We start from the raw sequence: 16,531 nt of genomic DNA, 5'->3' as shown, positions 1-16,531 counted from the left end.
TACGATTCCCCATCTGCAAGAGCTCCCGTGACCCGAGACTAGGCTGTCCGCGACTCGTGTAAAACATCGACCATGTATGTTGTATGTTGCAGGTTGTACGGAGCAATTACGACGTACGAACGGTTCACCACCTGACCACGCAGACGTCGTTTGGCCTCCGGCGATCTGTTCTTGGCTGTTGACTCAACACGCCTCCATCTCCGTAGATACGACGCACACCTGCGGCTCACCGTAAGTCGCCTCGTCTCTTTCATACGTCCGCCTTTTTTGGCTTCGGCAGGGGAACAACCAAACAGGGGCAACGTGATCTGGATCTCACCGCTGAGGCGTGTGCGAAGTACGTCTTGGGGGTGACCGTTTCACGCAAGGGGATTTGCCCACACATGACCGCATTGCACATTGGTAGCGCCGAGAGCGCGACACAGAGAGAGCAGTGGTTGCAAAGTCGGTAGCTGAGGGGGGCAATGTCGTATTCGCGACAGCCGGCAGTCAATCAGCCGGCGACAGACAAGCATCAGAGATTTTGTTTTCTCACATCATCACATCAGACCAAGGGAACAACGGGGAATAAAGGAAGTAAAGGAGCCGTTTATTTTTATTTCTGTTCATTATTCATCATTAGGGGCTGCGAATCTCCAACGGTCCCTTGCCCAAGACAAATAACGGGATAAGGGGATCGACAGGCACGAGGACAGAACGTCAGTGCGCAAATATGTCAGTACGATATACTTGCAACAAACAATACGGTGATTGTTCATGACAACAAAACATTTCAACCGTTGCGTTTGCATTCCGGGTTCGTCCGTTGAGTCGGTGCTGCCTAACTCTGTTGGGTCTGGTATGCATTGTTTTTGTGTTGTTTTTTTTTTTTTTTGGTTGCTTTCTCCTTTGTTTCCTTCACCGTATTTGCATCGTGGAACGACAAGATTAGGTCTTCCTGCTTTTTCCCAGCACTGGTTCAATTTCCGCCTCCTCTGGTTTGGCCCCTCCGTCGTGTCCACAAGAGGAACCACAGCCCCGGTGTCGGTCCGCCACTGCTCCATACTACCTACGTCGTTGATCACAAGCCAAAAAGTTGTGCACAGAAATGACGCGAGCGACAGACTGGAGGAAGCATGGGTCACTACCTTTTTGATGTCGTATTTTTTGCCGTCTCGAATGAGACTGCGTGAAATAGCTCCGACGCAAGGAGGCGGCGGCGGGCCAGCTGGGAAACGTGGCATGTTGGGCATGCGTTGTTGGGCAGTTTTGACGGCACTTCCGGGCCTGTTGGCCTGGCCGTCCGTCTGTGGTCGGCTTCGGTGTCTGTGGATGTCGGTCTCTTTCCTATTTTGCCATTCTGACTTTTTTTCTTCCAATACACATGTACGACACAAAATGGGCTTTTCCCAACTCGGATCGTGAGATTACATGTTGCCAAGGGTCGTGGATGAGGAAGAAGAAACGTTGAGGGTCAAGTAAGATTTCAGGGTCCACTTGGGTTATGTTTTTTCTTTCTTTCCTTCTTTTTTAAACATTTTCCGCGCCTTCCTTTCGGCTTCCACGCTAGAAACCGCAGAGAAGGAAACTAACGTGCTACGATCCTAAGTTAAGACCAAGAAACACAAAAACGCCAAGTGACACGAGCGCGACAGGAGGTGGTCAGAGGGACTATCATGTTGTCGACGAAAGTAAGACCAGACGAAGCCTCCGTCCCAGAACACGAAAAATGTCGCCAACCAAAGGTCTTGGCGTGCGCCGTGGGGTCCGTATTCTGTTATTCTGTACAGAATATGTAATACGATGTCCTGCGCCCGGTGCATGAGGCCCGCCTATATTCTCGATGCCGTCGGTCACGTCACACGGCACACGGCAGGACGGCGTGTTGGGATTCGTTGTCTGTCTGCTGTCTTGTTAGTTGTCATCTTCGCATCGTGTCTCGGCAGTACAAAGTCCTCAGTTTGTCGATGTTTTTGGTGACATCTGTTGGCACTGCCTCGTGCCTGCCTGTTTTGTCGCCCCGCCTCTTCGGCCGCTGCCTTCCCGTGCCTTCCTCCTTCCTCCTTCCTCCTTCCTCCTGTTGTCTATTCGTGTCCCTCCGTGCCCCTCGGCACCTGCCTTGCGATCCTTGCACTACTCTGCCGTGCCTCTTTCTCCGTGCCTGCCTTTTGCGGCGCGGCTCAACGTTGACAAAATCCTACTGCGAACATTGTATGTTGTATTTACACTGTATTCTCCCGTCTTCCGTGTCCCCTTTAACTCGCGTTTGCGCCTCTGCTCCTTTGCCCTGTGGCCTTGCCCCTTTCGATTCCAGTCGAGCGGCCCCCTTTCCTCCCTGCGCTCAAATGGCTTTACTTTAATTAATATCCGCAGCTAGAACGCTCTAGAAAAACTGAAAGGCCGCAAAACGCCAGGTCCTTTTTTTGTTGGGTTTTCGAGACCCTGTGCCTGGGTCAATATCTGCAGTGTAATTTCCAGACCCAGGTCCTTTTATTTTGTTGCTCAGGGTCCCGATTTTTATTTTAGTCCTATTGCCCTGCGCCCCCAACGGTCGACGACAGCTGAATGGATTGTACGATGTAAGATTATGTTAGTACGTCATCTTCTGTAAAATGAGACGAGACTTTCGTTAAACAACTACTGTGTGCGATTTACAGGAGAAACAAAAGAGCCGCAAGAAGCGGGCTAGGTAGGTCTTGGGTTGCCATGCTCGGAACCACCCCTGGAAGCAAGAGAAATTGGCGGAAATTGCGCCTGGACCACTTTCCAGGCGGCGACCAAGCCAACCGTCACCCCTGTTTAGCATTTAAGGTATTTCGGCATTTTAAACAATGTATTCTGTAATTACAGACACATTTTGCTACGAAAGTATGGAACGGGTTCTTCCATTTCGCAGGGGACCCCAATGCGCCTGAAATGAATGGAATGAGGTCTTTGATGCATAATGCGCCGCAGGATCGTCTCGCAAAGTAAATAAAACTGAGAAGGCTGCAACACGATAAGATGATGGCCTATTACGCATAGGTATGAAGTGTGACTATTGGTGTCTGTCTTTGCATTCTGTGATACGTTGGTTAGTCTACAAGGCCCAATACCGACGGTTTCCCGGCAATAAATGTTATATTATTCCCAAAATAGAGAATAAAGATTGAAAAAAGGAACTAGCGACCAACTGCACTGCTCTATTGGTTTTCTAAGTTTGTCGTCTTTTTTGTCTTCTTTTTGTCTTCTTTTTGTCTTCTTTTTGTCTTCTTTTTGTCTTTTTTGGCATGATTTCACGCCGGTTATTGCCCAGCCGGCGGCAGGAACGAACTACGGAGAAACTGCAAGAGAGCAGCGGCGTAAAAGGGCCGAGTCGCAAGCCACCAAAATACCAACATGTTCGTGTTTGCGCCAGGCCCAACAGAGGCAGGGCATGGCAGACGTAAAGAAGTACATGAAAGACGAAGGACGACAACTCCCCGCCGCGGCCCACAACACGGCCGAAAACAGCTGCACGATGCGGCCCAAAAACGCGGCCACGATGCCAGCGCACAAGGAAGGCACGATACAAACGTACAAACGGCAGGCGCGGGATACGATACAGGGCAAGGAAGGACTGGAAGGAAGGAAGGACTAGCAGGACTAAAGGACTTTCTGTAGGGAAGGAGCTCAGCCGCAGGCCGGGACGACTTTTAGGTGCATCGCAAGGCTCTCCAAAATAAGGCCGAAACGGTCGCCAGAACGAAACGGTCAAACCGTCGCCAATGCGCCATGCGTCCTCCGTATGTGCGGTGAAGGCTGTCGAGCACATGAGCGCCAGCGCGGCGGTTGCGCAGGGAACTGTGTTGGGGCGGCCTGACCTCTTTGCAAGCGCTAGCGCACCCCTGCCCCTGGTTCCTGCCCTCGCTGCCCTCTTTTGGGCGCTTTGCACTCGCTCTTTCCTCCCGACGCAGTATGTCGTACGCATCGCCCGCAAGCGACGCCCCCCCCCCCCCCCCACACCCCTGATCCGGCGTGGCTGCCTGACCCCTGTTCCCTTGTTCGTCGTTTTGGCTTCTTTCGCATCACCACGACCACAACACGATCGCCGCAAAGCCTGAAAGCCCAGCCGAACCCGCCGCACACTCCGTTTTCTCTGCCCTTCTGCCTTTCTGCGCCGCCAGTCCACACCCCTGCCGCGCTATTGTTGTTCACACGACGCTTCTTCGGCTTTGCGGGCGCGCCGCAGAAGGCAAAACGCAAAACGGATCGGACGTTCTGCCTTCTGTCCTTTGTTCTGTCGCCGAGAGTGGCACCAGCTGCGCTTCACTGCACGCCCACTAATCAAGTCCCGTCCCATCATCTCGAAACGGCCGATCTTGGCTCGCACCCCCCCCCCCTCTCCTTCCCCTTTCCTTCACCCCCTCTGGTGCTGGGCAAAAGGCTGCCTGGTCAGAAAGGAGCCACGCGAAATTGTCAACTGCAAGGCCCTTGGCCCTGTTTTCACTCTGCCCGGTTTTTTTTTGTTTAATACTGTTTAATACGCAGTACACTTCTTTTATTCTTTTCTTTTGTATTGTGTCGTTCCGTTTCCCAGAAGCTTTTGTTCACATTCTCACACCCCCTTCAAAGTCCATATAAGTCAAGTGTCTGCCCCGAGCCCTTTCCTCTTCCCAACTCTCTCTCCTTCTCTTCGTCTCTTATCATCACCAAGCCAAATCTCAAGCTACACCAAACAACAAGCCAACACAACTCTCAACTACTCTCATCAACAACTAGAAGACACTTGGCAGCCTTGGTCTCATCCCAGTCATCTGCCTACAACCGCGTTCTTGCAGAACACCATCACGACCATCTCGAACACCTACCAACCACAACCACACAACCTATCCGCAATGGCGTCTACACAGTTTGCCTCCATGGAGCAGCGTCCGTCGCAGCTGCCGCCCTGCCCCGGCCCGCCGCCAAGTCGTCCTCTGCCGCCGCTGCCGAACCGCGGGTAGACGGCACCACTCGGGTCTCTGCGCTTTGCGCAGAACGAACTCTGAGCTACGGCTTACAACAACTACAAACACCAACACAAACAAGCCCGCACCCGATCGGGGGAGCGTGGCGTTGCACACCGGAAAGAAAAGAATGAGCGCAGCATGAGCACAGCATGAACACAGCACCGAGAGACCGAGAAACACCAAGACGAGGCCGACTAAAGGCACAAAGCCTTGACCCTTGACCGACCGGTCTGGTCGCACAGCATTTGTGCACCACGCCACGACGGAACGCCTCATCTCTGCTCGTCTCTCCTGCTCTGCAACATCCGCAAGTCTCTGACTGGGGCACGCGGGCATCCCACCACAAACATCCTGTTCCTTGTTCTCACTCTGACTGCGACCAACTTGACGACCAACTTGACGAGCCGGCTCGGCCAAGTTCGCGCCCTTCATGGCAAACCTCAACGCTGCGGCACAACCAACCTCTTCACAACCGACACTTCCGTCACGTTGTGATGGACTTTCTTTGCCGTTGTTTTTTTTTCCGGCGAATATCGACTTGGCCCGCCTTCCCCTTCACTGTACCACCACCGTTTTTATTACCCATTTCTTTTTTTATGTTTCACCACCATACACTCTTGTTGTAATCACGAACCCCCCTTTGCTTTACCTTTGTTCACCTTTTACTACACGACGCGTACAACCTTATTTGTTACGAAGCATTATCGGTTATTTTTTTTTTTTTTTTTCTTTTTTTTGTTTTGTTTCGGGCGGTATTCCCCATAACACAGCTCTGGGTGGTTTGGTTTTTTTTTTTTTTTTTTTGTTTGCTTGCGATTAGAAAGGGATATCCTACTTGTGTGCCGACCACTCTGGCAATTTCCAATACGCTTGGTTAATTTTTTGTATCACTAGAATGAGCATATGGGCTTCATCGGCGTCGTCGTATTTTATTTGCTTAACCTGTTTTCCGTTATTATTCCCAAGAATCCGAAATAACAATATTATCGTATCCCAGGCAAACCATTTCCATTCGCTTGTCTTGTCCGTTCATGTTTTTGCCACTCTGTCCTAGGAGAACTGGCTTCCTTGCAACTGTCGATTGCGTGAACGCCTAATATGTTTGAATTTGAAATGTCGAGAGCACCAAACGACATGAACATCTATTATCACAGTCAGCCGCCACCACTTTACGAACGTAATATAAACACATGCATGCGCCGTACGTCGTATGTCGTACTTGGGATGCGATATGTTATATTGCTGACTGAGACATATGGCAACCACTTTTACGCACACACACTTTAATGGCTTTTCTCGACAAAATAGTGTGAGACAAATCCCTCCGCATTCTGGCCGTTTTGCCACCGCTTGTGCCTGGTGCCTGTTCTTTCTTTTTCGTGCTTTTTACTTTTCCTTTTCCTTTTTTCCTTTTTCGTCTTCCTGCTTTCCGCCTCCCACCATGTGTCTCTTGTGCCTGGATTGGACCGAAACCAGCGCCCGGCCCTGCCGCATGTTTCACACGGGGGAACAGGAACGAGAACAAGGTAGGAAGGGAGGCGAAGGAGGTTGCGAAAGAAAAAAAAGAAAAAAAAGAAAAGAAAAAAAAGAAAGAAAAAAAGAGTGTGTCCGACAAGAAAATCCGACAGGACGAAAAGTGGCCCAGCAGGCCAAGGACTTCCAAGACTCTTCACAAGACTTCCAAGAATCGAAAACCAGCCCAACTGCTCAGACCTTCCAGCAAGTGTCGTGAAGCGGCCACAGCTGGCATTGGTAGGCCGCGGCCAGTCTGTCGGACACTCTCCCGGTGATCAGCAGTACTCGATCGGAGATCGTCTCTCAAGGCACGTCCTCATCTATCTTCACGTTGGAATCGATTCCATCTACGTAGTTAATCGTCTCTTCCCCTTTTACTTTGCTCATCACATCCTTGTCGTCTCCTCTTTCCCCCCATCCCTCTCGTCTCCTCTTTTCTTATCACTTTGAATGGCAGTTGACCACTCCGTTCACTTACATTACTCGAAGCTCGACTACCTTGTCCGTTGTCTCCTCTTTGTACGAGACGGCTCGATTCCCATCGATCCCCTCTTTCTGCCCTGAATGAGACGTCCCCACGCGCCGCCTCTCTCAACGTCCGACCCACTCCACACTCCACTCTTTTGTCCTCCGCTCGACCCGTTCGACCCATTTCAGCGATACTTTTGATACTTTCCATCCCTTGCTTCACACTGGCCCGTCCATCAGCCTTCTTGTGTGGCACACGTGCACCGCCCTGTAGGTCGAAAGCGAACGCTGCCCGCCCCTGATATGAGCCATGAGCTATCAAACGCCACAAGACACCGGTGCCAGTCGACCATTATTCTGTCAATATGATCGCCCTCGTTCCGTGCTTTTCCCTCGTTTTCAGTTGATTAACTGAGGGTCCTGGATCCCGGCGCGCCTCGAGTCGTCGTAGGTGACAGGTCGAAAGGAGATACTACACCAAAATCAATGTCGTCATTCCAGCAATCTCTACCTCCAAACTGACACAATGTTTCGCCGTACGGAGAGTACCGTCGCACACTGTCGGTATTTCCCACCGCCTCCTGTCCTCTTGTTCTCTTGAAGTGCTGGCCTTGCCAGGACATTTGGTCCACGTTTCTGTCGTGTCCTTCTGCTGGTACAAGAGACGACACCGATGTTGTCGATATTATCGTTCATTTTTCGTTTTTCACTTTTTACTTTCTTTTCCTTTCATTCTCTTCCCTGTTTCCGCACACCGTACACAGCCCCTCCATTTCAACACTTCCATGGTGCTCTGTATCCGCGGAGGTATCCCGTCTTGGATCGTCATCTGCCTACCCATCTCCTGGTCTGTTTCCCCCTCCTCATGTTCTCCCTTACCTTAAGGTTCTTATTTCTTGGCTTCGTTGACTCGTCCCCCTCTTTCGTCCCCCCTTCTCAGCTAGTTTTATCGTTTCACACCCATACCCCATTGTCTGTCTGCTTTTTTACACTTTTTGCGCCAAGATCCAATACAAGCAACTCGAGCCGTCCAAGGCTGTGTCTTGCCGCTTCCCATGTCCCGTTTCTTTGTTTCGTTTTCACTCCGTTTCTCGTTCTGGGCCATTTACTCTCCGTCCCGTGAGACCTGCGTCGGGTTTTCCCCTTCCGTGGCTTCCCTATCGACGATTCTCTCCCGTTTCCCCGGTTCATGTTTGTTCCCTCCAGTACAGCATGGATGGGTGGGTGGACCAGTCGTTGACCTACGTCGTAAGTCTTAGACAGCAGGAAGATAACACGCCCTATGGTCGGGCCGTTGACACAATACGCACGGTGCATTGGAACGTGCATTTCGCATGTGCCAGATAAGGAGAGCAAAGATTGCATCAAAAGGGCCCTTCATATTCTCTTGCATACGGAGGACGGAGTCTGTTGGAGCGGGCTTTGCAACAAAAGCAGTGGAGTAGTCGCAGAGCACGTCACGCACGCATGTCCGTAACACGATATCGATCCCCTTGCGGCGATCCCCTCACGACACACAACTACGACATACGACATACGAGGCCCTCCAGAACATGTCCTATTTTTGAACTCGGCAGCGTCCCACAGCAATAGCCCCTTAATGCCCTGGGATTTTGGAAATGACAGTCCCCTTAGATGTTGTGGGGATGCAAATCTAAACGAAAAAGGGTCCTAACGACGAGAATACGACAGCTTTATTTCGTTATCTGTTTGCAATCTCCACGCACAGACCTGGGATCCCCAAATTACGCATAGGGCATTGTGTTCAATCCTCCCCAACAATCTCCGCTCTCATCCCCAGCTATTTTTGGCAGCGCTTTTGTCTTTGGTGTCTCATTCCCGCCCCATCATTCCAAAATACATTGGCTCCTTGCTAGCAGCTCTGATACGGGCAGCGCCTCGTGTCAGCAGTACGACATACAACATCCTCCTGAGTTGTATTGCTTTCTTATTCATGTTTACGCTGCAACTTTGGAAGAGCAACACCGTTTTGTTACTGCCTTTTCGCAAACAACGGACTGTCCCGTCCGTCTCAACCATCTTACATCGTATGTCCGTGTCTCTCCTACCCCATCAGCAAAGGAATTGACGTCCTTTGTGTGGACCTGGACTCTTTCGCAGGGTTTGCCAGCAAGGGTCCGACGTCGCATTTGCAACGACTCCAGCGCCTGCATTCGCCATGTGTCGCAAGCGCGCGTTTCGTCTGCCATACAGATGGAGCCCAGGAGCGCCCAAGCGGGGGGTGAAAGTGCATTATCACGCTCGCAAAACTGTCGAGAATGAAGAAGTGCAGAGGATACAATGTGAGCGATAAGATCTCCGTATGGAGAACTAATACTGTAAGAAACACTGGTGGAGTCTCTTTCTACGCCACTTTTGTCGACATGCCTCCTGTGAGAGGTTTCTTGATACACATACGATACAATGTCATTCCCTGGAAGACGAACGCTCCAAACGAGCGCAAAACAGGCAAAGCTGGGATGAAGTTGAGGCGTGCGGTAAGACCAAAGCAAGTAAAGTGCGCACAGGACGAAACGGAGATGCCATGCCCTTTTCAAACATATTGGCAGTCCTCGAGACAGGCTGCGTGCGTCCGAACTGTTTTGTTATCGTTTATTTTCATGAGCATCAAATACAATCCACAACGTTCACATCGTGGAAGCATAGGACAGCCTATAACGAAAATATAAAACAAATTTTTTACGAGCCCCGTGGATAATAAAGTTGAATAAAATACATAATGTAAGATAATTTTCGGGAAAAAAAATATATATTAAAAAGATTACGAATATCAAACAGTATAAGAAAGCATCATAGACTGGACATAATTTACCTTAGAAACTCAGACGTACAAAAGAAGAACGACAATGTCAGGCTTAAACGTCGCCTAGCAAAAAGCCAGAAAAAAATCCAAAAAAGAATGATAAGAGTGGGATTCGAACCCACGCCTCTTGCGAGACTAGCAAGTTCACGTTGTTCGACTCGAATCCGGAAATTCTCGCCTAGAACCTGAAGCTAGCGCCTTAGACCGCTCGGCCATCTTACCAGTTGCCTGTTTCATGATGAAATCTGACCGCTGTAAGCCTTAAAACGGAAGGTGCCTTTTGTCACGTGGAGATAGCCATTTGCTCCTTCATTTTTTTCTCGACACCCCGCCGTCCGATAAAGTGCATGCAACGACGTCAACAGGGGAAGGAGGTTGCCCGCTGTATTGTTAGGCACATCCACCGTCACCACCCTCACGTCAAATCCATGCCTCTCGAACTACACATCTGGGGCCCGGCATTTGGCCTGCCGTCAATTGACGCAGAATGTCTCGCTGCTGTTGCCTACCTGAGCGTCACACTGCCACGGGGCTCCTGGACACGCCTGGCCGCAAGCCCGTCGTCGATTCCTCGTGAGTTGCCGGAGGCGACAAATCCTTGGAAAAATTTGGGTGCATCATACACCTGCTAACAGTAACCTCTTGTCTAGACCCATTGCCTGCCCTGCGTGACGACGTGTCCGGCCGCTGGGTGGCCGCCGGCTTCGACTCGATCGTGGCCTTTGTGCGAGCAAAAGCCACGACGGACGCCTCGATCACCGACCTGGATGTCGGCCTCACCCCCGCCCAGATTGCCGACGCCACTGCCTACTCAGCCTTTCTGCGCGCCGAGGCCGCACCCCTGCTGGCCCTCTCCTTCTATGTGTCCTCCGCGAACTGGATCGCCGCCACCCGCCCGGCCTACAGCCGCATCCTGCCCTTCCCGCTGACCTGGCTCGAGCCGCCAGCGATTCGCGCATCGTACGCAGCCAGCGCGGCGCACCTGGGCGTCTCGAGCCTGGATACGGACAATGACGTGAGCGACGAGGACGGCAGCCACAAGGCGTCGTCCCTGGCGGCCGCACTGCACGCCTTCCCCGACCGGATACGAAAGTCGGTGCAGCAGCAGCAACAAGCGAAGCCAGCCCAGACGGCGGCGACGGAAGCGAAGCCTGCAGCGCGCTCGCTGTCCATGGCCGAAGCTGCGTCGCGTGTCCATGCCCAGTCGTCGTCGTCTCAAACGCCCGAGGCCACGGTACCGTCCCGCCTCGACGAGGCCGTCCGCAGCTGCTTGTCTGTCCTGGCGGAGCAAAAGGGCACCAAGCGTACATTCCTACGGGCGTCCTCCACAGACACAGACACAGACACAGACACAGACACAGACAGCCAAGCAACCGCACTCTCCCTCGCGACGTCCCTGACCTCCCTCGACTGCCTTGCCTGGGGCTACCTGGCGCTGATGACGGTGCCGGACGTGCCCCGCTCGTTTCTGCGCGACGCCCTGCGGCGGCACCACCCTGCCCTCGCCGTCTTTGTCGCCGACGTGCGTGCCGTCTGCTTCCCGGGCGAGGACGCGGCTGTGGCGCTGACAATGGCCGTCGCCCAACCCCGCGGCCGGTCTGCCAACCCGCTGTGGCTGCGCACGCTGCACGGCCTCGTCCACAGCGTCCCTGGCCTCAGCGGCGAGTGGGTGGTCTGGCTGTGGCGGCGCATCCGCGTAGAGAGCGATGATTGTGATGATGGCGCCGAAAACAGCTCGGACCCTGCCGTCGCCCGCTGGCAGCGCGACATGACGGCCGCGCGGTGGCAGCGGCTGGTCACGGTGTCGGCGACCATGGCCGGCACAGCATTTTTTGTCGGTCTGGTCCTAGGCTACCGCCGGCTGCCGGCCTTTGGCTCGCGTATCGTCGTGTACCGGCGGGCGCCCATCTCGTTTGCCGGACTGGGCGCGGCGGGTGCCTTGCTGAGCGTGCTGTAAAGGGTGGTTGGTGGACTTGCAATCCTTTTTCTTTTGGTATTAGCATTTTCAGGCGTCATATGTGAATCCGATCTAGTATAATGATATCATGGAGGGTATGGGATAGGAAAAGGAAGGCAGTGGAAAATGACCTCTACACTCTTGAATTCGGTACATTGAAAAGCATGCGATCGAATTTATACTATATTTTCTTTAAGAAACACGCAATTAAAACACAGTGTGTATCTGTCCCTTTTATAACCAGTCCCGACAGAGGAAATGCGTGCGTGTAAATGACATAAAATGCAAATGAATACAACACCATAGCTGCAAACCTTATACAAGCATACGCTTTGCAACATAAAATGTTAAATGAGGCCGGGCCGTTAGGCTGAGCCTGGTTCTTCACATCAAAAGAGGTCTCGCACGGGAGACGTCTCGTCACCGCCATTAAATCTGCCGGATCTCTTTGCCAACCATCTCCGGCCGCTCCACCTCCCACTCGTCCCGCAGCACCGCAAACGTCAAGTCCGACACCAGCAGGCTCTGCCCCAAGCTCCAGACCAGAGTAATGGCGTAGAAGAAGTTGGCGTTGCCGCTGCCGGCGTAGATCCACAGGTGGTAGAACGCCGGGCCCAGGAACGTCGCGTACATGATGGTGGCCGCCACGACGAAGGTGTACCGCATCAGCGGGAACACGTGGCGGAACAGCGGCACGAGCGCCAGGAACAGCGAGGTGTCGCCGATGCTGGGGTACGGCTTGAAGATGGCAAAGATGCCCGTGAGCAGCGTGAGCACGACGAGCGGCTGGCTGCGGATGCGGATGGCGAGCCCGCCGACGTAGCTCGAGAGGTGCAGCCAAAAGACGGCGACGAAAAACGCACGGAACGAGTCGAACATTTCGATAAAAAAGTACCACCAGAGCCCGACATTGGGCGTGAGGTCCGACAGGGTGAGCTGCACGCCGTAGGTCGACCGCAGAAACTCCCAGGAGCCGCCCGTCAGCACAAAGGACATGCCGAGCAGCACGACGAGGCACGCCGCCACGAAGAGGACGTGGACGGCTGAAAAGGCGAGCAGCGGCCTCGCCCGCGTCCTTGTCTTGCGGCGGTCGTAGGCCAGCAGGACGAGGGGCGGCAGCAGGAGCAGCGGATACATGGAGAGGTAGGCGGCGAAGGCGAGCGAGACCATGGCGCGGAGCGGCGCGCCGGCAATGGCCTTGCTGATGGCGTGGAGGATGGCACAGGTCGAGAAGACGCTGGTGGAGCGGCCGATGCACGTCGCCACCGTAAAGGGGTTGAAGAGGTAGCTGCAGCGTGGAAAGGGTTAGTTGGATCCAAGTTGTGTACCGCGCGAGACCACCGGCGACTTACACAGCCGCCACGACAAAGCCGCTCCAGCGCTTCTCGCGCCGCGGGGACGTGAACAGGGCCGAGGCACCCGCCTCGCCCGAGTCGGCAATGCGCACCAGAGCATCGGCGCTCAGCAGATCGACGGCAATGTAGAGCAGGTAGGTGAAGACGGGCAGGCTGGCCGGCGGCAGCAGCGAGAAGAGCGGCAGCAGCAGCGGCGCCTGGTGGTAGACGCCGCCGTCGTAAGGCGACACGTTGTGGTTGTACAGGAACAAGCCCTCCTGCAGGCGCTTGAAGCTGGTGACAGGCGTCGAGATCTCGACGCGTCCAGTCAGCAGGTCGGGGAGGCCCGGGAAGACGGTGAAGAGCGCGAGGCGCACGGCGGCCGCGGCCGCATACAGCGCCGCCGTCCTCCCAAAGGTCATGGTGCGTCCGCCATTCATCGCCCGGCTGGTTGCAGGGGGGCTGGTGTCTGTCGTTGAGGGTGAGTTGAGGTGAGAGAGAGGACGTTCGTGATGGTGGCCATAGACGCTTTTAGGGGAAGGTGCAGCCCGTAGTGCTGTCCTTAAAACGCGCCGCGCGCTAATTGGACGGAGCTTGGTGTCAACCGTGTCCCACTTACAGGAAGCTGCGAGGGAGCCAGCCAGGGGACAGAGGGGCCCTGACGGTGGAAAGACCCCCTGTGGCGGCTGTGGCTTGAAAGTGGGCCCAACGAAAGGCGGTGAGTGCCGGTGGTGAAAAAGTCTCTGCGGCCAGGAGGCTGGTTGCCATGAAAGGGTGGCAGAAAAAAAAAACTAGTGCGCCCATTGGAAAAAAAAGTTTACGCTACAGGAAAGTGCAACTGGCTTGCTGCTACCGCTTTTGGAGGCTTTCCCCCAGCAAAAACCTCTTCTCTCACCACGACACGATCACCATCGTCTGTGATTTGTGATCAACAAGCATCGCCAGCCGCACCAACAACTCTTCCCTCCCCCGCATCCGACCTCACACATGGCTCGTCCCAAGAGAAAGGGCGAGGCCGGTGCCGCCCGCAACTACGTCACCCGCAACCAGGCGGTGCGCAAGCTGCAGCTGAGCCTCCCCGACTTCCGCAAGCTGTGCATCTGGAAGGGCATCTATCCGCGCGAGCCGCGCAGCAAGAAGAAGGTGTCCAAGTCGTCGACGGCGTCGACGACGTTTTACTACGCCAAGGACATCCAGTACCTGCTGCACGAGCCGCTGGTCAACCGGTTCCGCGAGCAAAAGGCGCTCGAAAAGAAGATCTCGCGGGCGCTCGGCCGCGGCGACGTGACGGATGCCAAGCGCTTCGAGCGCAACGCCGCGCGGCCCGAGAAGACGGGGCGGCCGCGCTACACGCTGGACCACGTCATCCGCGAGCGGTACCCGACGTTTGTGGACTCGCTGCGCGACCTCGACGACTGCCTGTCGATGCTGTTCTTGTTTGCCAACCTGCCGTCGACGTCGTCGGTGCCGGCCAAGATGATTGCGCGGTGCGAGCGGCTGTGCCTCGAGTTCCAGCACTACCTGATTGTGTCGCACTCGCTGCGCAAGTCGTTTCTGAGCATCAAGGGCGTCTATTTCCAGGCCAGCATCCAGGGCGAGGACGTCACGTGGCTCGTGCCGTACAAGTTCAACCAGCGCGTGGTGGGCGACATTGACTTCCGCATCATGGGCACCTTTGTCGAGTTCTACATGACGCTGCTGGGCTTTGTCAACTTCCGCCTGTACACGGCGGTGGGGCTCAAGTACCCGCCCAAGTTCGACCAGGCCAAGGACGACGGCGCCGGCGAGCTCGGCGCGTTTACGCTCGAGGACGCTGCGGCGGTCAACGGCCAGCCTGCGGCGGAGACCGCCGCGGCCACAATGGCCGCCGGCCCGGACCCCAAGGTGCAGGCCGAGGTCAACAAGCTGGTCCGGGAGCTCAAGGACGAGGAGGCGGGCCGGGTGGACACCGCAGACGCTTCCGAACCGGCCGACGCTTCCGAAACTGCCGACGCCGACGTCGTGTCCGACGCCATTGACAAGTTTGAGCCGGCGGCCCAGGGCGGCGACGTGCTGCCGCAGCCGTCGTACAGCGCCAGCAACCCGCGCCAGCTCTTCTCCAAGTGCACCATCTACCTGTCGCGCGAGACGCCGCGTGGCTCGCTCGAGTTCTTGCTGCGCGCGTTTGGCTGCAAGCGCATCGGCTGGGACGCGGTGCTCGGCGAGGGCGCCTACACGACCAACGAGATGGACCCCAACATTACGCACCAGATTGTGGACCGGCCGCCCGTCACTGTGACGGCGACGAGCGACGGCGAACAGGGCAAACAAGACAAGGAAGACAACCAGACGGCGCAGAAGCTGGCGGCCAACCGCCGCGTGGCCGGCCGCATCTACGTGCAGCCGCAGTGGGTCTGGGACAGCGTCAACGCCGAGGAGCTGCTGCCGGCGGACGTGTACGCACCGGGCGCGCAGCTGCCGCCGCACCTGAGTCCGTTTGTGAAGAGCGTGCAGGGCCAGTACGACCCGTCGCTGCCGCTGGACCAGCAGCAGACCGAGATGGAGGCGCTCGAGTCGGATGCCGAGGCGGACGAGGATGAGGACGACGACGAGGACAACGACGACGAGGACGAAGCGGCGGCCGTGGAGGCGGCCGTCGAAAAGGTCAAGAAGGCCAAGGCGGCCAAGAAGGCTGCGGCGACGCAAGAGTCGGACGACGACAGCGACCACGGCATGGACGTGGCCGGTACGGACGATGAGGAGGAGGAGGAGGAGGAGGAGGATGAGAAGGTGACGGCCGCGCCCAAAAAGGTGTCCCAGAGCGTGGGCGAGACGGAAGACGCCGACGAGGACGAGGAGGAGGCCGACAGCGCGCTGCAGCGCCAGCTGGAGCTCGAGGCCGAGCTGTCGGGCAAGCCCGTCCGCAGCGCCCACAACAAGGCGCCGCTGGACGCCCGCGCCAAAGCCAAGGCCAACGCGCGCAAGGCGCTGGCACGCGACGCCAAGCAGCGGCAGGACGAGCTGGAGCGGGCCAAGGGCATGCTGCCGAAGAAGAAGCGGCGGCTGTACGAGCAGATGGTGTACACCAACACCAAGCGCAGTGCCGAGGACGAGAAGCTGCGGGCCAAGCGCCGGAAGCTGGAGCGGAAGAACGCCAAGGCGCAGGCGTAGCGGGACGAGTGTGTTGGGCTGTTGTGCCATCTATTCCTATAAAAAAAGTTGTGTTGTTTTGCATTTATTTTATTGTCTCATTTTCTCGTTACATTTAGGTCAAGAATGGCGTTCATAGCTTATTTATGATATTGTATCCCATGTCAACCATGACGTAGTGTGTCATTTTTTGACTGGAGTATATCCAGGTGCAAATGTGAATGTAAATGTACGTGTTCTTCAATGTACCTTTGTAAATGTTAATGAGTTGCATTAAAGCACCAACTTTATGGCTTGTTAGTTATCGAATGGCCCCACTTTAATTTTCACATCGACAACAACTGACAATCGCTCA

The 16,531-nt window shown here is 55.0% G+C and overlaps 4 protein-coding genes and 1 non-coding gene across 5 annotated transcripts; 3 read left to right on the top strand and 2 right to left on the bottom strand.

Moving 5' to 3' along the window:
• Nucleotides 1–4,835: 4,835 nt before the first annotated feature.
• Nucleotides 4,836–5,444, top strand: SPBR_09240 (uncharacterized protein; the record flags this gene model as incomplete). The annotated part of the gene is made up of 2 exons (XM_040767366.1): nt 4,836–4,939; nt 5,192–5,444. The coding sequence occupies 2 exons, from the start codon at nt 4,836–4,838 to the stop codon at nt 5,442–5,444; spliced, it is 357 nt and encodes a 118-aa protein (XP_040622835.1).
• A 4,409-nt stretch (nt 5,445–9,853) lies between these two features.
• SPBR_09462 lies at nt 9,854–9,978 on the bottom strand. The gene has a single exon. It is a non-coding gene; the product is annotated as a tRNA-Leu (tRNA).
• A 206-nt stretch (nt 9,979–10,184) lies between these two features.
• On the top strand, nt 10,185–11,713 carry SPBR_03715 (mitochondrial import receptor subunit; the record flags this gene model as incomplete). Its single annotated transcript, XM_040762005.1, has 2 exons — nt 10,185–10,329; nt 10,407–11,713. 2 exons carry the CDS (start codon nt 10,185–10,187, stop codon nt 11,711–11,713), a joined length of 1,452 nt encoding a protein of 483 aa, XP_040622834.1.
• A 429-nt stretch (nt 11,714–12,142) lies between these two features.
• Nucleotides 12,143–13,487, bottom strand: SPBR_03745 (phosphatidylinositol glycan, class U; the record flags this gene model as incomplete). Its single annotated transcript, XM_040762035.1, has 2 exons — nt 12,143–13,001; nt 13,066–13,487. 2 exons carry the CDS (start codon nt 13,485–13,487, stop codon nt 12,143–12,145), a joined length of 1,281 nt encoding a protein of 426 aa, XP_040622833.1.
• Nucleotides 13,488–14,034: 547 nt separating this feature from the next.
• On the top strand, nt 14,035–16,197 carry SPBR_03638 (pescadillo; the record flags this gene model as incomplete). The annotated part of the gene is made up of 1 exon (XM_040761928.1): nt 14,035–16,197. The coding sequence occupies one exon, from the start codon at nt 14,035–14,037 to the stop codon at nt 16,195–16,197; it is 2,163 nt and encodes a 720-aa protein (XP_040622832.1).
• Between the last annotated feature and the right edge of the window lie 334 nt (nt 16,198–16,531).

This window comes from Sporothrix brasiliensis (genome assembly GCF_000820605.1).
Source record: "Sporothrix brasiliensis 5110 chromosome Unknown Cont14, whole genome shotgun sequence".
NCBI classification, from domain to species: domain Eukaryota; kingdom Fungi; phylum Ascomycota; class Sordariomycetes; order Ophiostomatales; family Ophiostomataceae; genus Sporothrix; species Sporothrix brasiliensis.
This window is presented reverse-complemented; position numbering and strand designations above follow the sequence as displayed.